The 27902-nt window shown below is 40.2% G+C and overlaps 1 protein-coding gene across 2 annotated transcripts in view; it reads right to left on the reverse strand.

The window, feature by feature from the left end:
* Positions 1-1497: 1497 nt before the first annotated feature.
* Positions 1498-27902, reverse strand: part of ANKFY1 (ankyrin repeat and FYVE domain containing 1) — a 60934-nt gene continuing 34529 nt past the window's right edge. For both annotated transcript variants that reach the window (XM_034420848.2, XM_034420849.3), the window contains exons 8-25: positions 27549-27753; positions 25622-25690; positions 24897-25096; positions 24691-24788; positions 21939-22164; positions 20886-20984; positions 19631-19784; positions 18273-18441; positions 17268-17386; positions 15589-15745; positions 14210-14410; positions 13048-13224; positions 10287-10434; positions 8860-8950; positions 8114-8238; positions 6257-6403; positions 5301-5391; positions 1498-4026 (exon numbers count right to left, since the gene is read on the reverse strand). In XM_034420848.2, coding sequence (XP_034276739.1) covers positions 3894-4026; positions 5301-5391; positions 6257-6403; positions 8114-8238; positions 8860-8950; positions 10287-10434; positions 13048-13224; positions 14210-14410; positions 15589-15745; positions 17268-17386; positions 18273-18441; positions 19631-19784; positions 20886-20984; positions 21939-22164; positions 24691-24788; positions 24897-25096; positions 25622-25690; positions 27549-27753 — 2609 coding nt within the window. In that variant the 3' untranslated portion in view covers positions 1498-3893. The remainder of the gene's footprint in view (positions 4027-5300; positions 5392-6256; positions 6404-8113; positions 8239-8859; positions 8951-10286; positions 10435-13047; positions 13225-14209; positions 14411-15588; positions 15746-17267; positions 17387-18272; positions 18442-19630; positions 19785-20885; positions 20985-21938; positions 22165-24690; positions 24789-24896; positions 25097-25621; positions 25691-27548; positions 27754-27902) is intronic.

Consider the following 27902-nt stretch of genomic DNA (forward strand, 5'->3'; position numbering starts at 1 on the left):
CTACTATACAACTCATAGCTAGGCAGGGTTTTAAATTACAAGCAAGCACAAACTCCTAGAGTGATCATGAGTTACCTCTATAGATTGGTTCATACAACTTTTTTTTTAACGTGCTAGGAAATGAACAAAGAAAAATCAATTTTCAGGATCTTAGGCTCAGAGCTAATCAAGAAACAGGTCAGTGCTCTCAGAACTCTGAAAAAGCAAGCTCATTTGACAAAAATATAATTTCCAGACTGCCTGCATTCCACAGATTTAAATTACATCAAGTTGGGTTTACATGTTTTCTAGCTAGAACTATCTTTTTATGGCACATGGTGACCATTCAGATAAGGGGAGGGGAAGGGATGGAGAGCAGGTTGTAGTTTACAGAGGTCTGAGATAGGATGAACTGGCTTCAGAGTAATGCTGAACAATGTCTACAAAACCAACAGTAGATTTGGTGTCCAAAACTATTCACAGATGAAATGTATAAGTTCTTTCCATGCTCACATGCTGGATTATACAATAAGTACTGTCACAAATTATAAGACTGGAGCACAAGACTTTTGCTACCATCAGTTTCACAATTTAATGATGAAAAGGGGAAGGGCTTATGTTAACTGGATTCAGAAGCTGAAATCATATTCCATGCCTATGCTTGAAGTACAGAATAAGCAGTATGGGGAAACTGACCAATGACTGAAGTTGTGCAGAAGGGAGGGATGGGAGAAGAGGATCTAAATATGGTCACTGAGGTTTAAGAATCTTAAACCTAAGACCATGAAGAAGCAGATCACCTTTGAAGATGAGAAACCAAGGACATATGACAGCATAAAAATTAGCAAGAGTCATAGTTGCTTCCAAACTTCTAAAAAATTGTACTTTTGTACTGTTCCTTGAAAACAAATAAAGCACATCTCCCTCACGTGAAACAAAGAAAGCAAGATCCCTGCAGAGTTTGATGCCATGGCCAAAGCCAACATAGATAAAAGTATCTCTGTCAGTTGATTTACAGTATCTTTATAACTAGCATTAACAGTGGTTCAAATTCTCACATTCTTTCACAACATTTAGCCAATTTTCATCATGTAATTTGCAGATCAAAATATACCAAGGAGGAAATACTTCAGCATTGGTAACGAGTGGTGAAGCCACCACTCACAAGACCACATTGAAGATGTCACTTAATAAATCAAGAAAATGCAGGCAGTGTTCTCCCCATCTCCCCTTGTGTTTCATTCAACAGCAATTGCCATTGTTTAGGTCGAAGGACAAGCCAGAAACGGATGAAACTTGCTGGATCTCAAGACAATCAACCGAAGTATCATTTTTTTTCTCAAAGAAAATGAGTTTGAGAGGACAAGTTCAGATCATTAGAACAAATCAACATCTCAGCCAATTTATAATCTACCATGGTACAGTATTGCACATGTGAAGCTGTCAGGTCCTCAAGACTAGCAAGAACATTTTTCTTTAAAATAAAACAAAACACTAATTTTGGGCCAGTCAGTAGAATAGGCTCAGATACAAGTGTTTTTATTAAAAGTGCTTTACAATTATTTCTTTTGTGCAATCCACCGAGTCCATTTCAAATTCAAGCACACTGCCCCAGCAGAATCTCTTTAACTGGGAAATTCCATAGCTCAATTGATACTGAAAGAGGCCTGCTTAATTTTGGCATGTTAATGATCTATCATATATACAATTTACAACCTCCCAGAAGTGGTTACATAATGTCCGTAATGCCAGTGCAGAAATATAGTCATGTGTCTATGAGAAAATAACTCTTAAAAAATACCGGAATCACCAAAGTAAACTGAAAAACTAGCAATTTGTTCACCTTTCACCTACATTTGCCCAGATGAAGTGTGACGAGTTATCGGGTGAACTATTGCATTTCCCATCTAGTTATCCAAAACAAGCTGCCTGCCTACAGCCTCACAAAGTAGCTTATTTCTTTGAGCGGGTAGAGATTGCACTGATTACAGGTTAAATGAAAGAGGTTCATCCTTTTGAAGCAAATAGATACAAGCAGGAACTTTAGAAAAGGGCAAATAATTACTAAGGATCCCCTGATCATCCCTGAAGGCAGAATTCCAGTTTTTCACCCAACAGATCAGAAGGGCCAAGCAGCAAACTGGGATCCAATCTGCAATGTAGCATTGACTTCTTCTCCTTAAGTCTCTTTCTACTCCGTTCCCCCCGAGGTTTTGCTTAACGTGTAAAGCTGTTATGTCCCTCAAATCACAGAAATATATTTTAAAAAGTAACACTCTGTTTGGTGTATTGTGTATACACTCACCCATGTGATAACATTACAGGACGCATTAGTATTCTAGAAAGGAGAGAGAATGCAATTTTTAGTTAGTTAATATTTTTTCTCTTCCCTTACATACATATAGACACTGAAAAGTAGTGGTTACTAAAGGGAAGAGTGACACGTGTTTCAATTAACCCATTCACGAAGCCATGGAAGGGCTTGCTTATCTTCCAGGGTTTGGTTCTGTTTATAAAATTGCACCAACCCACCCTAATCCTCTACTTTTAAGTACATGGTGGTTTGAACACAAGAACCTCCGCCCCCCCCTTTTTTTTGCTGTGTTAAACATATGACCAAAAAAAATAAAAAATAAAAAATCCCTTGTATATATTTCAAGATTTTAGAAGAGAGACCTGCTGTGGCGCCTGACAACAATAAAATGTCTTTGTCCAAGGAAAGAGGCCCACAGGAGACAAAACCGCAAGCCAATTCTACTTTATCTGGCTCAAGATAGGCTTCTCCTTACACATGGACTTGATGTGAGCTGCAACAATCATCTTAATGCATAAGGGGTTTTGTAAGAAATCACCTTGGACTATCTCAAGATTTATGGACAGAGATGACCAGCTCCAAGGGTCCCTGTCTTGCTATTGGCTGCTTTACTGGCACTATTCTACCTCTCCTGGTTATCCCTGTCTCATCATCTCGGCCTCTAGTCATCTTGCCCCATAGTAGCATCATCATTGCATCGGGAGTTAGTCCCACAGCATTAGACCTTCCTTCAACATCACTGTAAACATAGGACTATTTGCAAAGTTTTTGATACATTACTGAAAGACAGCTTGGGTTATTAATCATTTCTTAAGAAAACCTGATTGAATTTGATAGCAAAGTTGGCCTCATCGCTCCCTGATTTTGACACAGGAGAGCAAACAAGGGTTCTGAAAATCCAGGAGCTTTAGTCAGCCTCCTTTTCAACAGGAGAAGTGGTAAAGCTTTCATTATAAGGCCACACAAAATTTTCAGCAATGCATTAAACAAAAACTTAACTTGCGGTCAACTTGTTTTTGGGTAAAAGCAGTTACTATGCCTGGCACAGCTGCCCTTTGTAAAAATTAAAAAAAAAAAAATTAGAGAACACCAGAATGTTCTCTCCAGGAAGGTAACAAAAGGGGCAGATCAGCTCATACTTACCCAGAAATGTAAGTGCTAACAATATTATTTCTTTTCTTTAAAAAAGTGTGATAAGACCTTAGAACAGCCAAGTCACAGTTTTATCACCAAGGAAGGCCTTTTTTGTTGCATGATCAGCAAGTACAAAAATCTTGGTTTGCAATGCTCTGAAACTGGAAACAGAGCAGCTCAACCAAATCATGTTGGTTTTCCCACAGAATCTCTGTAGCATTCCCAGTTTGTTCCCAATGCAGTTTCTATCATTATTCATTGTTAACATTAATATCCCCCCCACAAAAAAAATTCATATATACTGGAATAATAGCATTTGCATGGTCCCTTAAGTTGGTCAGAGTCCACTGTAACAGGAAGACAAACTATGAGCTTCCCCTTCTCCATGAGACGTGTCTTGGGATAGGCCTGTTACGAGGTGGAAGGGGAGCCATTCCCTGGGAGTCATTTCCCTCCTCACAGCCAACTAGGAAACACCCCCAACAGTCAAGACGTCAAAGCAGGTGTTGCAAACGCGGACGGGCTTGTTCAATTCAAATTTGATGATAGGAATCTCCTTGGTTGAACACTTATGGCAGAGTAGACGCCCACAATGCCGGCTGCAAGGAACAAGGAAGGAAAAAGATGTATTTACTTCATCCCCGTGACCTGTTTACTATAAAAAAAAAAAAAAATCAAGGGATCTATTTAGGAAGAGAAGGTTTAGAGGTTTCCACAACACTAAAAGTTGTTGGGATTTTTATGGTCAATCGTTAGAGCTAGGCAGTGTGAAATCCAAATTTTTTTACTACCAGTTCTGTGGGTGTGGTGTGGCTTGGTGGGCGTGGCAGGGGAAGGATACTGCAAAATCTCCATTCCCACCCCACTCCAGGGGAAGGATACTACAAAATCCCCATTCCCTCCACACTCCTGGGGGAAGGATATTGCAAAATCTCCATTCCCACCCCACTCTGGGGCCAACCAGAGATGGTATTTGCAGGTTCTCCGAACTACTCAAAATTTCCGCTACCGGTTCTTCAGAACCTGCTGGATTTCACCCCTGGAGCTAGGTGTCCATATACGTTTAATAAATAATAACTAATATGGTCTCTTTTCGAATCAGGATGGTTGACTCTGTAAAAGCAGAGGCTGGAAGAAAATGAAGGATTAAAAAAAACAACAAAGTGTGGGTCAAATTGAAAAAAACCTATGTAGCTATTGAGAGTCAACACTAATTTCATGGCACATGGCCTGCCTGTCTGTCTACCTACCTGCCTGTTTGCCTTCCTACCGAATTCCTATAGTGCTCATCACACAGAGGGAATTTCATCTGGGTCTTTGTATTTGTCTTCCATTGCTTCCAGAAGCCAAAAAGGTGAATTTGAAAAGAAACTGGAATCATTACTTGCAGCTGTCTTTTCTGGGATAACATATTTTATGCTGATCTCTATTTTGTGTGGATGACATTGTTATTTTTGTTTTGTATTTATTGTACATTTTTAACCTGAATTCCCAAACTCAGATTTGTAAACCATCAGTGTGAGGCTTCTGGAGAAAAGACCCCCTTTCTTCCTTAAGAGTTAGAATCTTTGAAAGATGGGCAAGAGGAAAGACCTCATTCCTAATCACAGGATTTGGACTAAATGAACGAAACAGCACAAGCTGCTTTCTGGACAGTGAAAGGGCCAGATTTTAATAAATAGCACAATGAACTCTATTGGCAGTTGCACTGTCCATCTCAAAAAAGCAAGGCGGGACAGAAAGATTCAGAACGGCAGGTTACAAGTCCTTCACTATATTCCTTAAATTTTAAAAGAAATTTAAAAACCACTTTCATTTCTGCAACAATCCATCATTTGGCATTCTTAAAATATCAACACTCAAGACAAATTACCAGTGATGCTTTCTCAAAGTGACACCAAACTTGGCACTGCATTCGTAACAGTTGGAGCCGTCACACCAGGGAGGTTCCTTGGACAACATGTCTGCAAAAGAAAGGGCAACAATGGGAACCCGCAATCACTGTCCATGCCTTCTAACCCACCCTATTTAAGTAAGCTGCGCGCGGGCAAGCAAGACTTAAGTGAAGCACTTGAGGGCTGTTTTAGTTGATGGGATCCATACTAACTTCTTCAGAGTCTTTAGCTGGGTTAAACCGCACAGAGCAGAAGTTGTAGAAGTACCTACCCAAAGATCTTTCTCGCTTTATTTTCTTAAAGGTCTGCTCATAAAGGAGATTATCATCAGGGCCATCCCATTTAGCAGATGACCAACAATAAAGAGAACTATGGGAAAAGTGGCTACATGTATGATAGAAGCCAAATATAGTCTCTCAGTTCTCAGCCCACTTTATTCAGCTATTAAATCACATACTGATTCTGAGAAGACACTGTAGGGGGAGAGTCATGTTAGGCTACACTAAAATCAGGAGGAGGCTGGTGGCACTTTTCCAGGTAACAAGTTTTATTGAAAGGGACACGTTTTTGTGAGCTGTGCCTTTTTATAACATCTGTCAGTCTGCTATGCTTCAATCTGTTTGACAATCTTCTTTACCTGTATTTTCTTTGAAGAAATATAAGATTCAAACCACATGATATGGAGGAAAGAAAAGATCTATACTTTTCCCCTCATTACATCAATTAAAAAAAAAAACATTTGGGATAAATTTGATGGGCAAGCAATGGCTATTTCTACCTTTTTCAGGGAGAAGATTTTGGATTAAAACAGCCTACAGCCTGCTTTTCTTCATGACAGAGAAATCTGTGAAAAAGTCCTGATCATGCGAAGTTGGTCATTTATAACTGTTTACTAAGGACAGATTTTAGACATGCAACTTTCCAAGATCCTTACCCAGAAGCCGGAAGAGAAGCTGTTTAGTTGCTACTTGATAGTTGAAGATATTGATCCCTTGATTGTTGTTGATGCCCAAGCGAGCACCAGCTCTCACTATAGCCCGACACAGGTTGGCATTTCCCTTTGTATAGGCCAAAAGGAGCACTTGGAAAGAAAAGAAAAAGGAAGTATTTAGATCCCATTCTAGCCAAATCACTATCATCACCATCATCAGTACTTCATTAACTCTAGGAAGTTAAGATTTCCCCAGCAACTCATATGGCATTAAACAATTTTTCTTAATTGGAGAAAGAAAGAAAGAAAAAAGAACACTGAACCCAGCCCCACATGCAAACCAACTCTTTTGGCAGGTATTACTGGAAGTGATTGGGGCACTTACAGTAGTTGATACTATATCAGTGCCTACTTTTTCTATTCTGCCAAAAAACTTTGACATGAGCCACCGGAGAACTCTGCAAGTTGCACACTATTGTGCTAATGTATACTTCTGCCCCAAATAAAGCTACCACAAACACTAAACACAAGAGGGAATCTGGTAAGTTCAGAGACATCATTCCACCCCAAGAAATCTAATAAATTCCTTTGGTTATGTTAGCAAAGAGGATGGCCACTGTTTTTCCCCAACTGAAGAATACAGATACCATAAGCTGCCATGCCGGTCTTTTGTCCTCCCTGTCTAAAGAATGTATCTTCTGTAGCCACAGGAATCCTGTGAGATGCTAGGCTACACTGATAAAGCTTTATTTATCAAGATATCTCCATAGTATTCTTCAATTTGAATGTTTATAGTGGCCTACAGTATGTACAATTAGAGAGATGGAAGAGGACATGAAGTCTGACACCTGTTTAGTCAAGAATCAGAATTAAAGTATATCTGAATTAAACCTCAAGAATCTGAATTAAAGCTAATGAAGGCTCTTCAACCTTTACAAGAAAAGGTACCAAGTTTCCCCAAAAATAAGACCCTGTCTTATATTTTTTGAAACCCCAAAATAAGTGCTTGGCCTTATTTTCGGGGAGGTCTTATTATTTTGGGGCGTGTGGAGCAAGACAGGGTTCCTCTTGCCGTCTTAACTGATTTCCAGCTCTGTCTCCCTAACCCTAACCAGAGGAAATGGCGGGGACCAGCTGTGCATGCATTTAAATATTTTCGGGGAGAGCTTATTTTCGGTGTGTGTGTGTGTGATTATTTTAGCACATGCACTCAAAAGCCCAATTGGCCTTATTATCAGGGGATGTCTTATTTTAGGGGAAATAGGGTAGAAGCAGAAGCAAATCACAGCATTGGGGTAAAAACTGCAGACGTATACATTTTATACATGTATAACATGTTTAAGGGGGAAACGTCTGGTAGCTCCCTGATCTCATACAAGAAAGCAAGAAGCAGAAGTATTTTTAATGGAGTGAGATCTCATTGACATAATCTCATCCCTTTTGCCAAGATGGCAGTTACTCTGTTGGGCTGGGAAGAAGCTAAAACATGTTCTCTATTCTGGAAGAGAACTGTGGGAGCTACAGTCTCAACATGTGGAGGGAAGGGCAAATTTTGCTTTCAACAAATCTTATGAAAGGGCCAGACCAAACTGTTGTACCCTAAAGCACAGCTTGCCCTCTTTTGTGAATGGGGATCCTTCGGCAACAATTAAACACAAGAGGCTGAATCAAGGAAAGGATGGCATTCTGCACTGTTGGGCAACAGCATAAAACAGTGTTTTTAAAACTTGGCCTTTTAAAATGTGTGGACTTAATTTCCTGAATTACCTAGCCAGCATGCTCACTGAGGAATTCTGGGAGTTGAAGTCCACACATTTCAAGGTTGCTGAGTTTCAAAAACACTGGAATAAAAGTTCTTACCCGTGTTTCCATCAGTATCTGGCTTGTCAAGCGGATATTCTGGCATACATTCCCGGAAAAAATCAAAGATAGTTGCTGCATTCTCTTTCCCATATTGCCCCAGGATGTGCATTGGGGACTGGCCTCTAGTAATGAGATGTTGATTGTGTTACATCCAGAGCAAATTCCAATGGCAATACAAGAAGCTTTCTCCTTTCCAAGTCAGAGTTCACTTTTTTGCACACATACATATACACACAAACATCTTTTAAAGGCAGTTAGTTAGATGTTATACACAAATCACTTTTCAATGATGATGGCACACTAAGTGCTCATACTCAAAAAATTCTAAAGACCAGGAAAAGAAGGTCTATTTCATCTCCCTGAAGCAATTCTTTCTACCTTTCCTCCAGAGAAGCCTTACTAAGAAAGCCTGGTTACACATGGCTACTTTTCCCAGTGGAATTGCATAACCCCACACTCTGAAACAGTCTGAAAATCCAAGGTCAGATAAATTGACAGGTATGAAAATGTGGCAATCATGTGCGAGTGTAAACACATACGCACAGACCTATTAAGAACATGAGTTTGGAAACCTTCCTAAATCTGAAGCAACCTTACTGGATAACGAAAAAGTATCACCCATTAAAAGATATTTGTTTAGCCTTGCTTTTGAAGCAAGAAGAATAGCAACCCACTCTTGGATAGTTTTCAGTGCTAAAAAAAGCCCCAGCTAATACAAAGATGAAAAAGGCTGTTCTTCTTACCTGGCATTAATGGCTTCTGCATCTATATTACACTCTGTCAGAAGGACACGAATGTTTGACAGACGTCCATGCATGACTGCCAAGTGGAGGGCTAAATTTTGACAAGAAAAAGAAGGCAGGATTCAAAGAGAACCTAAAAAAAAGATCTGTACATGATTTTCACTGATACTTAAAAGCAAAGTTTATATTCAGTATTATTATTGCTATTTATTTAATATGCAAACTTACATGGTCATCTTTCTTGTATCAAACCCTAGCAAAGATAGGAAACCTTTTTCCTTGGGGAGCTGCTTTTCCTTAACTTACAAGGGCTACAGAAGCACAGTAGTAATGCTGGGGTGTCTCTGCTCTGTCTGGTATTAAAATCTTCTTTACTGTTGGTTTGAGGGGGAAAGTATAAAATAATGCTGGCAAAATTAGCTTTTTTAGTTATCAGATTTCAGAGCAGCTCTATGGCTTCAAAAAATGGCTCAGGAGCTACAAAGCTATGTACACTACAAATAATTCCCTTCATTGCTGTAAGAAGCAATGCCCGACTTAAAGTGTTAAAATGACAAGTTTTATTGCAGTTGCCATACTGACTTGGATCCCACAAGGTGTATAGGTAGTTCTTGTTTTACAACCATTCATTTAGCAACCGTTCAAAGTTATAATGATTTGCAACTGGTCCTTGCACTTACAACTATTGCAGCCTCCTCATGGTCATGTGATCAATATTTGGGTACTTGGTAACCAGCATGTATTTACAAAGGTTGCAGCATCCCGAGGTCATGTGATCCCCATCTGATTCCTTCCCAGCTGGCTTCCAACAAGCAAAGTCAGTGGGGGATTCACTGCATGATTCACTTAACAATTATGGCAAAAAAGTTCTAAAATCAAGCACAACTCATTTAGCCGCCTTGCTTAGCAACAGAAATTGTGGTCTCAATTGTAGTCATAACTCAAGGACTACCTGTAGTCAAAATGTGTCTGCAGCGTACCACTTTGGGAAAGCCTAATTAGAAAAAGGCAGCCAATTCAAACAATTGTGTTTTTACTACTTTGGACCATTAAGCATCATCTGCACTAAGACACACCCACTCCAACTGAGAGAGGTGGCAAACATAAATAATACTCCTTCCTCCTCCTATTTTCCCATAACAACCCTGTGAGGTGGATTGGGCTGAGAGTGAGTGACCAGCCCCCTTTCATATTTAAGGCGGGATTACAACTCCTGGTTTCTAGCCTGATGCCTTAACCTCCAAACCAAACTGGTTCCAAGACTGCTAAAAGGTCCCCAAAAGTATAACCATGGGCCCAAAAGGAGAACTGTGCAACAAGAGAACGAAAGTGTCTTCTGATGCCAAGGAAATGCTCTGTTTAAGAAAAATAGAGAGGGAAGTGAGCTTGGATAATGCGGAATGAACCTTGGAGTTCACAAGTCATACCATTGTTTTTGTTTTCATCCACAGCAGCGAAGTCAATGCCATTCTCCAGAAGGACTGAGCAAATTGTGGGCAAGTCTTGCTGGGCTGCAAGATGGAGGGCAGTCTGGCGATGCTTGTTCAACTCATTGACTCTGGCACCTGCCAGCAGCTATGAGGAAGGGAACACATGAGAAAAGGGGGAATTGTTCCAGGAGCAATAAAATGTAAGCAGCAGATCATCTGGAAGAATATCCATCTACTCCATTATTAATAATTAAATATCTTGTTTACTATTAATATGATGCCAATGCAGGCTATAGTGCATTAAAGAAATCAAAAGCTCACATGGCAGTTGACAGTAAGAACTCTTCTGAAATCATGACAAATTGAAGCAATTTGGCACAACTTTACTTGATTTCACATGATTTTGATTTTTTTAAACAAAATCCTCAACAGAATAACAAAGTTGGAAGGGACCTTGGAGGTCTTCTAGTTCAAACCCCTACTTAAGCAGGAAACCCTACACCACTTCGGACAAATAGTTATCCAGTAACTTCTTAAAAATGTCCAGTGTTGGAGCATTCACAACTTCTGGAGGCAAGTTGTTCCACAGATTAATTGTTCAGAAAATTTCTCCTTAGTTCTAGGTTGCTTCTCTCCTTGATTAGTTTCCACCCATTGCTTCTTGTCCTGCCCTCAGGTGCTTTGGAGAATAGTTTGACTCCGTCTTCTTTGTGGCAGCCCCTGAGATATTGGAACACTGTTATCATGTCTCCCCTAGTCCTTCTTTTCATTAAATTAAACATACTCAGTTCCTGCAACTGTTCTTCATATGTTTAGCCTCCAGTCCCCCTAATCATCTTTGTTGCTCTTCTCTGCACTCTTTCTAGAGTCTCCACATCTTTTTTACATTGTGGCGGCCAAAACTGGATGCAGTATTCCAAGTGTGGCCTTACCAAGGCATTATAAAGTGGTATTAACAGTTCACATGATCTTGATTCTATCCCTCTGTTTATGCAGCCTAAAACTGTGTTGGCTTTTTTGGCAGCTGCTGCACACTGCTGGCTTATATTTAAATGGTTGTCCACTAGGACTCCAAGATCCCTCTCACAATTACTACTATTGAGCAAAGTACCACATATACTGTACCTGTGCATTTTGTTTTTCTTGCCTAAATGTAGAACCTTACTTTTTTCACCATTTAATTTCATTTTATGAAATTCATCTTTCCAGTCAAGTTTGACTGTGCATGACTTCAAATATATCTCAAAGCAGTTTTCTCAGCAATAGAAGGAACTGAAATGCATCATCCAAGATGCATTTCAATTTTCTATAGCTTTGGGATTTTTTTTGGTCTCCCACCCAAATATTAGCCAGGCCTGACCTAGTTCATTTCTGGGTACAGGAAAGGTCAACTAGTAGGTGCTGCAACCTGCTGAGATGGTTATAAAATTAAAGGATGCAGAGTTAACTTTGAAGGAAAACACTTTCCATTTCACAGCAGCCACATCTTAAGCAGATGATTCTGCATGATGGGGGGGGGGAAAGGGTCCTTTTTCTAGCATTTCTTATTTGCAAGCTAGATGATGAATTTATGAAAATGCTGATGAGGAACCAGATTGTTGAGGGCAATATGCTGACTCTGTAAACCGTTTAAAGCACTGTGAAGCAGTATATAAGTCTAAGTGCTATTGCTATTGCTAGAACTTCCTTTATCAACACAGAAATGGTTTGTCTTTTTCTACTTCTGGGAGGTGCTATGGTTCAATGCTTTCTTGGTGCTCTCAAATCCAAGTACTAATCAGATTTTGAAGTCAACTAATGTTGGTTAGCTGCTCAGTTATAGATTTCTGAAGTGCATCTGGCAAACCTTGCGGAGTACATAAATTGAAATGGGGGAATAAACATGGGCCACTAGGTACTAACTCTGCAGTAAAAAAAACATCTGCCTTACCCAGCAATCGCTATGGAATCTTCTCTTCCCTGAGGTGAAATAGCCTTATCATTTCTGAGCTTCCAATGATCCTTTAAGACTTGGTTATGTCATCAAGTCCAGGGAAACCATGGAACAACTGATCTTGTAAAGTGGCTCCATTATTATTAACACCCCTTTGTCCTGTGATCTTGCTTGCTTTTCTGTTTTTATAGTTTTTAAAAAGCTTTTTATAATTAACAATGATCAATGATTTTAAGTACTTACCATTTCTCCAAAAATAAGACCCAACCAGAAAATAAGCCATAGCATGATTTTTCAGGACGCTCGTAATATAAGCCCTACCCCTGAAATAAGCCCCAGTTAAGATTGTCAGCCAGATGGGTGCATTTAGTATCATATTTTCCCCAAAATAAGACCTAACCAGAAAATAAGCCCTAATGCATCTTTTTGGAGCAAAAATTAATACAAAACCCGGTCTTATTTTCGGGGAAACACGTTATTTGATGAAATAATCCTAATTTATCAAATATCAAGTTAAAGAATGGAACTGTAAAGCAAGCCAAGACTGAAAGATATTTGCAAGACAGAGGTAGCCATCCAAGACCTGCAAACATCCTTTGTTTGCTCACTTGAAGCGACATAGAGGGATCAGGTCAACAAACAGATTGCCCTAAATCATTGCAGAAATGTTTCTGCTCTTCTGTCTAATCTACAGTAGTTGTTAACATTGAGGAAATGGTTACTTTGTTTACTATTTATCTTCTTCCTTAAAAAATATCTCTAAGACAAAAAAAGAGAGGCTCTTTCTCCACACCAAAATTTGAAAATAAAGTTTGCACCGCATACCAGATTGCGCACAATAATTTCAGAGCCGGCTTGAACAGCAAGGTGCAATGGTGTCAGCTTGGAGGTGTCCTGGACTCTGGAATTCACATCTGCTTGGACACTGATCAAGAAGAGGACGCTTTCAATGTCTGAATTCTGAACGGCCAGATGGAGGAAATTCCGACCTTTATTGTCCACCTAGCCAAACAAAATACCATTTTAAGTCAACTGAAATAATTTAATCCTTCTTCAGACATGATTACCCAAGCTGTGAAGGTTAGTGCTTTAGAACCCATTCCCTGTGTTTGCAATGTAAGACTCAGCTTAGCCTGCAAGCAGTCTTCATAGTCCACAAATATTCAAATTGGCAGAAAATTCTGGCACTACAAAGCAAACTGACTGCTTTCTTAGATGCAAAAAAAGTTAAAAGGGGATGGGGGAAAAGAACACGAAGAAGTGGGATGCAAAAGGAGGAATGTGCCATCTACTTCTATGATTCTTTTGCTTTTGGCTTCTGATGTTTTTTGTAATATACCATTTACTCAGAACATCTCAGAAACCTAGTTGTTTTTTAAGATAGCTCTTTTACTGAACAACAGTTAACTTCTAGGGAAAAAGGCTGAGATTTCTGAAACATTTGATGTGTATCCTGTATTCCAGCTTGCTTTAGGCACCCCCACAGGTAAGCCAAAACTCTTAGCAAACCCAGAAAATTGCTACTTAAGTAAAGGATGGGATTTTGGTTTCTTGTAACAGCTGATTTCACAATCAAAGTGACAATTGGGGGTTTTATGGTCAAAGAAAACAAAATAGCTTCACGCAGTATCTTTGGAGATTCTCAGTCATCCAGGTCATGTTTGTCCCAAAAGTGATTTTTCAAAAGTCAACTGGACTTTGTTTTTTCCTTGAAGACATTTTGCTTCTCACCCGAGCAGCTTTGGTCAGAGCTGAAGTAGCTTCTTAACTGAGAAGCGAAACGTCTTCAAGGAAAAAACAAAGTCCAGTTGTCTTTTGAAGCAGCACTTTTGGGATAGTTTCACTCATGTTTTATTTTCTAAATGACTCACTTACTTAGATACTGAATACTATCAAGATGTGGAATTAACACTGGCATATCGATGCATCTCCACAATGGATAGACTGCATAAATGTGCTTAATAGATAATAGTTGGCTCTCCTCTACCTGCTCAGCAGCTCCAGGCTCCCGCTTGAGAATTGCTTCTGCTGCCTTGTTGTTCTTATAAGTCATAGCGCAGGCAAAGGGGGTCAACCCTTGTCGGTCCCTTAAGTTGAGCTGGATGGCAGAGTGTGAGATCATCATCTGGATAATGGTGTTATGCTGATTGATAATGGCAACGTGGATTGGGGTTTTTCCTTCTGCATCCTGCAAATACAGTTGAGTCAGTGGTGCAAAACAAATAACCAGTGCCCACAGGGTCTGCCTTGTGGACAGATTGGGCTAGATTTGCTAGGAATACTGACAATGTATAGCATAATAGATTAAGTACAGAGGCTCTGAATACGAAAGAACAGATGGGTAACTTGAGGTACTAAACCCATTTGGACTCCACTCCCCAAAGCCCTTTCAAAACAGACCTACTCAATCCTTCACAAGGCTAATCCCATTTTGAGGCGGGAAGCACATCAAAACTGCCATGTAAATTCTAAGAGAGACTTAACATTTTCAAAGTGCTAAACAAACAAACAGCATTCTCTTCTAAAATAAGAGCCTTGGTGGCGCAGCAGACTAAGGCACTGTTAAGTAACACCAGCTGCCTGAAATTACTGCAAATTGAAATCTCATCAGGCTCAAGGTTGACTCAGCCTTCCATCCTTTCGAGGTAGGTAAAATGAGGACCTGGTTTGTGGGGGCAATAAGCTGACTTTGTATAAAAAAAGAACACCGCTTAGGGTGGGGCCCTGAGTCTCCGGAAAAGGGTGGCATATAAATCGAACCAATAAATAAATAAATAAATAAATAAATAAATAAATAAATAAATAAATAAATAAATAAATAAATAAATAAATAAATAAATAAATAAATAAAATCCAAAGAACCCAAAAATCCCCCACCACCATGCTCATTGTTTCCACTCAATTCAGCCTCTACCCAGAATCAAACCCAACTTATGCAACTTATTTCTTATGCAACTTGAAACAAACAAGCATGCATCAATGAAGTAACAGAAACTGTGGCCTGTAAATGTGGTTATTTATTCTACAATTATACATCAGGGGGTCACATATCCCAAAAATGTACCCAGGAGAGTGAGACAAATGAGTCCATTTAACCTGTAGCCTCACCTAATTTAAAGAATAGAAAGGCTTTAGCTAGTTTCCAACCGAAGGACAGATCCGATAAGCAAGCAAGGATGGATTTATAGGAAAGGACTGGGTTCTTGACAGGAATGATAAACCTGAGCACAATGTGGAACCAGAATGTTTTCGTAGCAACTGTCCATGAGGAAAGATTCAAAGAGCAGATGCAAAGAAATTAGCATACCAGCAATGGAAAAAAGGGCTGCCAGCAGAAGCTGAACTATTATAACTTTTCTCACATACCTGTGCATTTACGTTGGCACCAAACTCCAGAAGGCATTGTACTGTTTCTTCAAGTCCCCAGCAAGCTGCCAAGTGCAATGGCGTCTGTCTATCATGAGCCTCCTCATCACCCTCTCCATTGGCACCTGGCTGCCTTGGGCTATTCACATCACAGCCACTGGGAAGAAAGTAGCATTAAAAGATCAGCCTGAAGCATTCAAAATTCCAGACCGTAAGAAAAATGGAACTTATTCCATATGGAGGAAAATTAAAAGGATACCCACCAGTCCTCAAATGGGAAGAGAACTATATCTGCATAAAATGTCATGTCCCCACTAGTGATCTCTATCCTATTATTGCACTTTACTTCGTTGAGGGTAACTACTTTCCTCAGCATAGTATGCAATGGACCGGACAGCAAAGAGATATGTTGCTGGTTAAACACACAGATACTTGGTTTCTCAAAACAATGATAACACGTCTTTGAATAATCACTCTCTGACACAAAACATAGTTTGCTTACAGTTCTCTTCAGTCACACACAGCCCCTCATCAGGAGATCAACCATCAAATAGCAGGAGCAGGAGCTCCCAGGCTTCCTGTCTACTTTTATGGCTGCCTGATCATAGCACAGCCAATCGTTCTTCTTATATCATTTAAAGTCACAAACATAGTTTTCTATATATTACCTATCCAACCGTAGGATAAATATCCATACTTGCACCACACCAACAAATTATAGTCTCTGATTTAGAAAATACAGGGATCTTTAAAGATAGAGAGACTGGCTTGCCATCCTTCCAACCAAGGTTCACCAGCTATGAGAACCTCCAGCAATAACTCTCCTTAATTAGAGCAGTGCCATAGCTGGGGGAAGGACATCCATTCTGACACCCAGCTAGAGCATTTTCTTCAGCACGAGTGCTTTTTGCAGGTGTTTTCAAAGGGAATCAGGTGATATGCTTCACTCTTGGCTTGCGTTTAGCATTATTCTGGAATAGCGTTAGATCTCCTTCCAAAAACACAACTGATCAACAGATCATTATGTTTCTTTTGAACGTTACTTTAATGCTATTTCAGAAAAGCACTAAAGCCGTATTTAAAAATAGCCTGAATAGCAGCTGATGGGCATTGAAAGAGCTGTGCTGTGAAATAGGAAAGACTTGGCTTTCTCTCTCCTAATACACTGCGTAACCTACTCTCCTGCAGCACTACTAGGTAGCTGCTGTTCAGGCTGATCCAGGTTTCCAAGCTGGGGATCTGCTCAACTGCCTGGGAGATAGCATGGAGAGAGCTGTTTGAAAGCATTGGTCTCTTCTACTACCCAAGTAGAATGGCCCTGCAAAACTGTGTCCATATTAGTCTAAAGAGGCCAATAGAGGTAGTCTGCAACTTGTGACTGTTCAATGTTGCGAAGGACCTATCTAGGAATACTTACGACCCAGTTCTGAAGTTCTAACCCAATCACCCCCCTGTCACATGACTGCATGTAAGGTGCTTGTCAACTGGCGACCATTTACAGCAGTCATGGTCACACAATCATGTTTTATGACAGTTTTGCTGAAAACCAGCATTTACTTTGCTTTTCAGCAAAACCAGCTCATAGCGAACCAAGAATGGTTGGATTTATACAATAAACATATAAATCACGGCCAGCAAATGCTGTAAACTTTTGTACTATAGATTCTTTTTCCCCTGACCTGCGAATCAAGAAGCAGGCAATCTGTTCACTGTTCTCATCAATGGCCCGGTGCAGCAATGTCTGTAAACAACCACTTGGTCCTGGACCCCAGCAAGTTGCATCACAGCCGTGCCTTACCTGCAAGCAAGAAATAAAGAGACTCAGTCTATGTATTAAAATGTATGACTTTATGATTTTTTTTTTAAGTCTTTAACATGGAGAAGTGATTCCTGGAATGAAAAACAGACATCTTTATATCATAATCTGCCTTTCTTATGTGTATATTTAGACAAAGAGTATGCGGGCTGTTCAACCTTGAAAATTGCATTTATTTATTTGGTCTCTAATAAAATGCGCTTTCCTGAACTTAGGCAGGAAAAAAAAAACCAAATGCACAAGTATAGAATAGGTGGTACCTGGCTCAACAGTAATAACTGTGAGATGGATCTAGGTGTCGTAATGAACCACCACTTAAGTATGAGCCACCAGCTTCAGTTGCCAAAAAAGCCAATGCAGTCATCGGCTGCATCAACAGAGGGATAGCATCAAGATCATGAGAAATGACAGTATTACTTTATACCTCACTAGTGAAGCTACATTTGGAATACTGGATATAGTTCTGGTCGTCATGATACAGTAAAAATGCTGAGAGTCTAGATAGCATGCAAAGAAAAGCAACAAAGATGATCAGGGATCTGGAGGCTAAATCATATGGTGTCCAGGTGAGGGAGCTAGGTATGTCTAGCCTGTCAGAAGGATTAGAGGGAATATGATAATGGTCTGGTATGTGAGAGGCTTCACAGAGAAGAGGGTACTGACTTATTCCCCAAAGAACCAGAGAGCAGGACAAATAGTAGTGGGTGGAAGCTTGTTAAAGAGAGATCCAAATTTTCTGAAATGAGAACAATTAATCAGTGGAATAGCTTGCCTCCCAGAGTTGTGGGTGCTCTATTGCTGGAGGTTTTTCAAAATACGTAAGATTGTAACATTTATTCTTAACTTTATCAGTTCCATTCCCTCTTACCAGCGTTGAAGCAATATCTTCCAGATTATTTTCAAGAGCAAGCCAGAGGGGAGGGTTCCCCTTCTCATCCGGCACAGACATGTCTGCTCCTCTAGTGCAGATTGCATCAACTACCAAGGGCAGCTGGTTTTTGATTGCTAGTTGAAGAGCTGTCTCTCCATCTTGAGTCCTGCAATAAAGGCAATGTCAAGTCTATGTCTTAGACCTTTACTTCTGGCAGGGAATCCTTACTACTCAATACCTGGTTAATATAATCACCATTCCACCCCTTAATTGGCTTTCCCGCTGGGATCACAAACAAGAGTTTATCAAAGCATGCAAAAATACTGCATTTTGTAGTGACACAGAAGGAGAAAATTATTGTACATGTTAGGAGCAATCACATTAAATAACACTTTAATTAGACCTTATCTTTTTATTGGGAGGTGACTCTCAAAACCTTTCAAAAACCCTGTAAATATTTTGCTCTCAAAACAGTTCTCACCATTGTCTGAAAAGCAGTAAAAAAGCTAAACATTAAGTTCTCTGTATTTTTTAATAATTATTATTTCAACTAGATAACTTGGGAGAACATGCATGGAGAACTATTGTAAATTTGCTGCTCCTGAAAATGAAAGGTCCATCTGCCCACACTAATTGCTCTATAAAGAATGAGTTGTGCTCCAAGATTTCATACATGTTCCTGCCCATCCACCTCCTATTACCCAAGGCCTTTTCAACAGACAATGCCAGAGGTTAAAAGTGGAGCTTTCTTCATGTAAAACAAGTGCTAACCCTAATCTTTAGTAATTCTGTATTTTATACTGAAATTCTAATTAAATTTTTTTGTATCTCTTGCCTGAGCAGGAGACCTGAATTCTTGGTCCTGGCCTCTGGCTGTTTATCTCTTAGCATGTAAGAACGAACTCTCAATAATGCATACATTCCTACAATTTTCAATGGAAACAAAAGAAATAGCAAATCCATTTGTCTACCTACAGTAAATACACCTAACTGCATTAAAAAAAAAACATTTTCTGACAAAAAGCTACTTCTGGAAAATTCTGGCTTGCGTAATATTGTCTCAATTACTGAATCTCTCAATGGAAACAAAAATATGCATCCACGGCTACAAAAAATAATACCATTATAAGAGCATTTTAAAAATGAGCCCCTCCCAAAAGGACTTAATGTTTAGGGCATGGAGAGGGTCAAAAGACTCAAGTCAGCTATGAGAAACGTTTTGATATCTAACCATTAATTTAACAAAATGGATTCTTGGGCTGGTTCCCCTCAGATGCTTGGAGCCTAAAAACTGAATTCTGAAAGCCTGCCAGGAGTTTCTCGCAAATGCAGAAGTAATATCGGCTTCTTATTACCTGACACTGATATCGGCTTGATGCTCTAGGAGGAACAAGGCACTCTTGCTATCCTGTCTCTGTATCGCCATGTGTAGCAGAGTCTGTCCGTCTGACATCGTGTCATTGATGGAGGCTCCAGAGCCCAGGAGTTGAGCTGCGATCGTGTGCATCCCTGATGAAAAAAGGGGCAAGGTATTTATGGTATTTTTAATGATCCTTTCTTCTAAGGAGCACGGGTCAACTTAAGACAGCTTCCCAGTCCAGGTTTTCAATAACGTTCTAAGATGCATGTTACTTATTAACTATTTTAATTATTTTAAATTCAGCAACAGAAAGCCCAGAACTCTCCAGATGTTTAGGGATACATGATAGCTAGATTTTGTGTGCTCAAGCTCAGCATACCTGGAAAGTACAAAATTAGCAAAGATTATTTTCCGCCTGAGGCCTAAATTCACATATAGACTATGTTAGCTGTCAAATGCCTCTAGATCAGGGGTCTCAAACCCCTGGACTGTGGACCATTACTGAGCTGCTGAACTGTGGGGGGGGGGGAGAGGAGTGTGCAAATCTTCATTTGCGCATGCACAGGATTTAGGTTGCATTCACAAAAACATTCCACCCGCCATCACTGAAGCCGCTACCGCTGTCAGTCTGCGGAACCAAAGAGGTTGGGTACCCCTGCTCTAAATGCTCCCAAAAGCTGCCTCTGAGTTTTAATTTTTAAGGGGGTGTTAGGGGAAAAGTGTGTGCGCGTGTATGTGTGTGTGCGTGCGTGCATGCGTAAAATCATGAACTATATTTAATTGAAATTGTAATTAAATTTAAATGATACTATTTTTCCCCCTATCCTAGTAGCCTTTTTTTTTTTTTGGCCCTGACCTCATTGGCTTTTTAGGATGTGTATCTGCTCACAAGTGCCTCGGCTTGCAAAAACTAACAGTTTCAGAGAACACACCAGTAAACATGTGCTGCTGAGCCACCACTTGTAAAGAATAAAGGGTGGGTAATCATATGAAATAACCAAACCTCCTCTGCATTTGAAAACAGGATTTTAAAATATCAGGTTGGATGGTGCTTTAAACTCCCATTAATTTCAACTGAGAGAGCAAAGAAGTGAAGTCTTTCTTGGTGGTGAATCGTTTGAAAGGATTTTCAAAAGCATTACCTTTGCCTGGATTACATCCTTATTTTATAAAACAATGCTTTCTTTTATTTTGCAAAATAAAGCCTCCTCAACCTATCATACTGGAATCACACTTGTTTCAATCCTTACCTGTCCACAGTGCTAATCCTAGCACAGTTTGATCTCTAGAGTCCTTGAGACTGAAGTCTGGAATGATTTGCAAGTTGTTGGTTGCATGGAGAGCATTAGCTTAAAAAACAAAAAGCAGAAAACAGGTTTCTTTAAACATGCTAATTTAACGTGCTAAAGTATGTTGTGATTACAGTTTCCAAAACCCTTAGCCAAAATCCATAGCATCATTGCTCAACCTGGAATCCTCCAGATATATTAGACTTTAATTTTCATAATCTGTGATTCAACTATCATAAAGATCATCCTGGTTGAGAATTCAGAGTTTTGCAGTCCCAATCTATCTGTTTGGAGCCAGGCTGAGAAGAATTAAATAATTATCCTTTTGCTTTAAATGATCAGATTGAGACATTCTGCTTTTTGAACAGTAGCTTCCATTTTACATTCACAGCTGGGAATTCTAGAATTTATAGGTGATCTTTGACTTACAAATACAATTGGAACCAGAATTTCAATTTCTAAGCAAGGTGGTGGTGAAGTCAGCCACAGGATTCATTTTAACAACTGCAGTGATTTGCTTAGCTGTGGCATAAAACTGGGTATGACTCATTTAACAACCGTCTTCCTTAGTAACAGAAATCCTGGTCCCAATTACAGACATAAGTTGAGTACTACTTCTGTGGTCTTTTCTCTCCACAAAAAAGTATTGAGGATATTCCCTCAACCATAAAGATTGTTCACCTCTGCTCTAGACCAAGTTGTTAGAGATCTCCTTTCATTTAACTCTCTCATTTTCAGAGACAAGTATAAATTCCCAGTCTCCTTTTTGATTTGATTTGTCTGAAATAGTATAGGGTTTCCTGCTTGAGCAGGGGGTTGAGCTAGAAGCCCTCCAAGGTCCCTTCCAACTCGGTTATTTTCATCATCTTCTCAGATTTCTCCTCTTGATTCTTTTCTTTAACTCTCAAGTGAACCTCTTCCAGGTGATTCTTATCCTACTCCTTGGTCTTATTCATTCTATTCTGATGCTTTCCAGTGAGCAACTCCTTACCTAAAGTTCACTGAACCTCTTACCTTTTTGCTCCAGGATGACCGATACCACATCTGGGTGGTTATAGGCTATTGCCATATGAAGAGGAGTTTGGAAACTAACACTATCCGCAGTGCCAGGCATGACAGTCCCCTTTGGGGCAGGTGCTGCTTTCTCTGTCTGGATATTTGGGTTAGCTCCTTGTTGCAGCAACTCAGCTGTGAGATTGGCTAGACCGTGCTGGCAGGCTGTGTGCAGCGGTGTTTCACCCTTTAAAAGAAGAAGAGTTGGAGAAATGAAAGGCATCTGCTGGGAGAATGGGGGTGGTGGTGGAGCTCCTGAAAAAGACTTTCCAGAGTTAAGCAACCCAGACCTTAAGTGTCACGTGCTGACATGAATTTAGCTATCATCAATCCAATCTGAGTCTGGGATTAATTCCTTCTGAAGGCAGATATGAGTTCATCTGATTGTATGGCCTTCTATACCACCTTCCCCTAATCCCCTAAAAAAAACAACCCTATCATACTAGGCTTCACACCAGACAAAGAGGAGCAATGATATTCTCATCAGCAGCCTTGGATTCTCACTGGCCAGTTAAAGGCAGCCAGTCTATCATACAGGTAGTCTTCAATTTACAACCATAATTGAGTCTGAAATTATGGCCATGAATTGTGCCAGTTGTTAGGTGGGTCATCACATGACCAACTCAATTTTACAACTTTTTTTGGGGGGGGGGGCAATCCTTAAGTAACCATGGCAGTTGTAAAACAAACATCGCAGTTGTAAAGTAAACCCATTTTCTGCAATGAGTTTTTTCCCCCCAGAAACCAGAAGTAAACACCAATTTTTGGCAAAAAAAAGATGTCATAAATTGTGGTCATGTAATTGCAGACCACTGCAAATGGTGGTAAATATGGGTCAGTTGCCAAGCACCCAAAATGCAAACATGTAACTGCAGGGGAGGCAGCCAGCATTGAAACTTTGAAGCCAGATATGATGGCCCTTTTTTGGGACCATCGTAACTCTGAACAGTTGCTAAGCGACTGTGTCAGGCCTGGAAGCCATCTTTGATTGGATTTTCAGGCCTGCCACATTTAGTGCTGTGGGAAACTGGGAGGGGGGACTATATGGAGCAGGGGAGATATATAGTCATAATAACATTCCTTTCTCTTGCCCTGCACCTGGGTGTGTGTGACTGGGAGGCATCTTGGGACAGTGCATTGATTGGATCATGTGATGGACATGTTGGTGCTGGGCAGGGACTTGGATTTTCCTTTGGGTGGGGAAAACCTGGAAGCTTTCAGATTTGGGTTTTCCCAGATATGCCAATATGACATCTCTAATAAAATGGAACTTTGAGGAACTTCTAGCCTCAGAGTCTTCTTTCGTTGGGGGTGTTACTTGGAACCCTGGCAGACTGGTCATAAGTCAAGGGCTATTTGTATTGCGAAAGAAATTGAAAGGAATCAAACAAGGTTACTTGAATTGTTTTCATTTCACCTGGTCATATTTTTTTTTTAAAGCCAGTAATTTATGTATTTCTATCTAAGCTGTTTTCTTCCTCCTTCATCTTTTTCTTGTGCACTGTATCTTGCACAAAAAACTTTGGGGCAGGCACTTTATTATTATTCACATCAGGATGCCATTCAAGGAATCTTGCTGAAGGACGAACAACATAAATCATACAGAGGTAGACATATTGTTAAGGAAATAAATAAAATTGCCCTGGATGGTCTCACATATGATCCAGTGGCTCAGGAGATGCCTCACGCAGATGGCAAGATATGAAGTTTCAGGAGCTTTATAGTTAAACCAATTAAAGAATTTAATGCTTGGGTCTTTTGATTGTTGATTACGAGATATACTGAGGATGAAATCAAGGCATATTTACTCTCTAACAACAATACAGGTAGTCCTCGACTTACGACCACAATTGAGCCCAAAATTTCTGTTGCTAATTGAGATCATTAAGAGGCTTTTGTCCCATTTTACAACCTTCCTTGCTACAGTTGTTAAATGAATCACTACAGTTGTTAAATTAGTAACATGGTTAAATGAATCTGGCTTCCCCATTGACTTTGCTGATCAGAAGGGTCGCACAAGGTGATCGCATAATTCCAGGATACTGCAACTGTCATAAATATGAATCAGTTGCCCAGCATCTGAATTTTGATCACATGACCACGGGAATGCTACAATAGTCAGAAGTGTCACAAGTCATTTTTTCAGTGTCATAACTTTGAACAGTCACTAAATAAACTGTTGTAAGTGGAGGTCTACTTGTACCTTCTACCCAGGGGTGAAATCCAGCAGGTTCTGACAGTTTCTGGAGAACCGCTAGTGGAAATTTTGAGTAGTTCGGAGAACCGGCAAATACCACCTCTGACTGGCCCGAGAGTGGGGTGGGAGTAGAGATTTTGCAATATCCTTCCCCCAGGAGTGGGGAGGGAATGGGGATTTTGCAGTATCCTTCCCCCAAGAATGGAGGAAATGGGGATTTTGCAGTATCCTTCCCCTGGAGTGGGGTGGGAATGGAGATTTTGCAGTATCCTTCTCCTGCCATGCCCACCAGCCACACCCACCAAGCCACACTACACCCACCAAGCCAGGCCCACAGAACCGGTAGTAAAAAAAATTGGATTTCACCACTGCTTCTACCATTACATTTTGCAATAAGAGCTTCCATCGTATTGATCCATATCCCATGACATGGTACAAAAGGAACCACAGCGACAACTACTTTGGGATAGACCAACCACAATAATTTGCATTCAATATTCCTTTCTCCAGACCTACCCATTTATTCCTGTGATTGACTGTGGCCCCGTGTGTGGCTAGGAAGAGTGCTGCAGCTTCATTTTCGGCCCCCGCAGCTCTCTGTAACAAGCAGCTTCCTAAAAGCAACCACCAACAGAGAAAATTAGAGCAGTAAGTACAAATTCAACCAGCCCTACCAGCTAAGCCTCATTCTTTAATTTCTTCCCAGCCTCACCCTCTCTCACCTGTCACTGTATCTGGAGCATCAGTATTGCTCCCTCGTTGGATGAGTCTAGCGGCAAAGCTGTTCTCATCAAAGGAATTGCCGTTCTGCACAGGGACATCCTCAAAGGGGTTGACAGACAGGTCAGAAGACATGGTAATATATTGAACCGCAAGCCATAGGGCGGTACTTCCTTCGTGGTCCTTTAGTTCCAGATCAAGTCTAAAAAGAACCACAGAGTCTTATTTTCCATTGTGCTGGAGATATGGTCTTTGTTCCAACACAGTGAAAATCAGGACCTTCTACTAGTGGGGGAATGTTTGTCCCTGAATCTCACCTATTTACTGGGCTGGGCTTTCAATGGCTACATTTTCCATTTTCTGCCTTCCACAAACAGTAGTTACAATAAATGTTTAATTTTTTTCACGCAAAATTACTGATTTATAAGATTAACTGTTATTACGATTTCTGATAAATGCAAGTAATTCTTCCGGGCTGTAACCTAATGTAATAACTGGTTCTTAACGACATTATTTAAAATAGCAGTCTAACACAGAGGTCTCCAACCTTGACAACTTTACGACTTGTGGACTTCAACTCCCAGAGTTCCTCAGCCAGCATGCGCTGGCTGAGGAATTCTGGGAGTTGAAGTCCACAAGTCGTAAAGTTGCCAAGGTTGGAGACCCCTGGTCTAACAGATGAACCTTCCTCAACTTGTCCATTTTTTGTTGGCTTCCACAGACTTACTGTTTGCACTGCAGCAGCTGACTGAATACTTGGTCGTTTCTCACAACAATCGATGAGTGCAATGGAGTCCTAAGGAAGGAAGGAAAAGTTATTTCAAATGCAAGGTTATAAAAGCAACCTTCCATAATTTAGAAGCCCCAACACACTTGGAGAATTAGGGAGTCCTCCTTCATTTGGCTCTAATAGCTTCAGTTTTATTTTTATCCTGACTAGCAATTGCAATAGCACTTCGACTTATATACCGCTTCATAGTGCTTTTACAGCCCTCTCTAAGCGGTTTACAGAATCAGCATATTGCCCCCAACAATCTGGGTCCTCATTTTACCCACCTCGGAAGGATGGAAGGCTGAGTCAACCATGAACCGATGAGATTTGAACTTCCGAACTGCAGCTAGCAGTCAGCTGAAGTAGCCTGCAGTACTGCACTCTAACCACTGCACCACCTCGGCTCTTATACATAAAAATATGACTATCACTAAATATTGTTCAGAAGACAGGCAATTTGTTTTAGGTTTAGCTTCCAACAAGGTTCTTCTTGGGTATCACTTCAATGTTTGACATGCCATCCAATTTATTTTTATTTATTTAGGAAACTTATATGGCACCTAATTGCTCACAGTGACTCTAGGAAGCTTACAAGCAATAAGAACACAGTATAGAAAACAAAATAATAAAAAAAACAGGTTAACTGAGTTCTCACATTTTTAACTCATGCAATCTCCTTCTGATAGATTTCATTCTTAGTTATGGTATCTGACACCCAAACAACTTCTCCTTATCCAGTGTCCAAAGTCAAATCGTGAACAGGTAGTCCTCCATTTACAACCATAATAGAGCCTGTCCATTACGATTCTGAGTTGTGACAACCATAAAATGGGTCACTACATTATCAGACCCATTTTTATGATCTTTATTTTTTGTGGTGGCCCTTAAGCAACTGTTACGATTGTAAAGCAAACCTCTTATTTGCCAAGGGCTGCTTTTGTCAAAAATTGGCAAACGTTTCAGCAAAAATGTTGCAAAACACAGTCATATGACCACAAGATGCTATGAATGCCTGTAAATGCAGGCTGGCCAATAGCACCCAACATGCGGTCAGGTAACTGGGGTGTATGGCCATCAGAACTTCAAAACCGGGTCATAGCTAGCTTTGAGGAGTCGGCTGTAGTTCAAACAGTTGCTAAGTGAACGATTGTAAATTGAGGACTACCTGTGTGGTGCTATCTTTAAGCAATAGAATTAGTTATTATGTAAGGTCATTAGGAACTTTATGAACAATGTATAATTGTAGGTGCAACCCCTACCATGACCTAAACTATCTTTAACAAATTCTATCTAATCTCTTTTTGGGCTCCCTCCCCAAAATTATCAGTGGATTTTTAAATAGCAGATAAAAACCTTTAGTAAATATTGATAAAACATGACAATTGGTTTTCCTTCAATTCCAGATGAAGTCTGGGAAGAATAGCATCTTATGTTGAAAAGCATGCCACCATGTTGAATTAAGGTTTACTTAGTGAAAATCAAGTTTTTGTATTATTGAGATTCAGTTCAACAGAGAGCAAATGACTTTGCTAACAGAAGATGTCAAATTCAATCCCCAGCATCTCCCAACTTAAATCTTGTAAGGATCACTGACCAAAGAACTTGGGATCCTGTTTGAATGCGAACCGTGAAACACTGAGCTACATGGAGTTATTAACCAATATTCCACAACAACCTTGAGATGTCTGAATGAAGAAAACTGCTACAAATATGTGGACTCCAATTCCCATATTTTCTCTGTAAAACATGGCAAATACTGAGAATGCTGGGCTTTAATGGATACTTCTGGAGGATGTTCAGCCTGGGGGAAGCTTCATATGTCCACATCAACCTCATGAGTAACAGTCACGCATACAAAAACAGCAGGCTACCCAATAGTCACCTTCCTTGACTGTCTTGCATGTTGGGATTGGCTCCTGCCCTTAGGAGGGACTCCGCAATCTGCGCCATCTCCGACATTACTTCTGGTTTGTGCTTCTTGGAGTTATAGGATGCCACAAGATGCAGGGGAGTTTCTTGATCTCCCAGTGTTGCAGCATTCACCCGGGCACCATTTTTAATCAGGAAATTAGCAGCAAATTTATCTCCTGTTGAGTAGAGGGGAAATGATGACAAATATCTCAACATGTGAAGTAAAAGTCACTGTCCTTGCTCACCTTTCCCTCACATTCAGAACCAAAATAATTAATTGCCTCAAAACCTAATAATTTAGCAGTCTCTCTTTCTGATCATTCAG

This window comes from Pantherophis guttatus, chromosome 1, assembly GCF_059756535.1.
Source record: "Pantherophis guttatus breed Tessera chromosome 1, ASM5975653v1, whole genome shotgun sequence".
NCBI lineage: Eukaryota > Metazoa > Chordata > Lepidosauria > Squamata > Colubridae > Pantherophis > Pantherophis guttatus.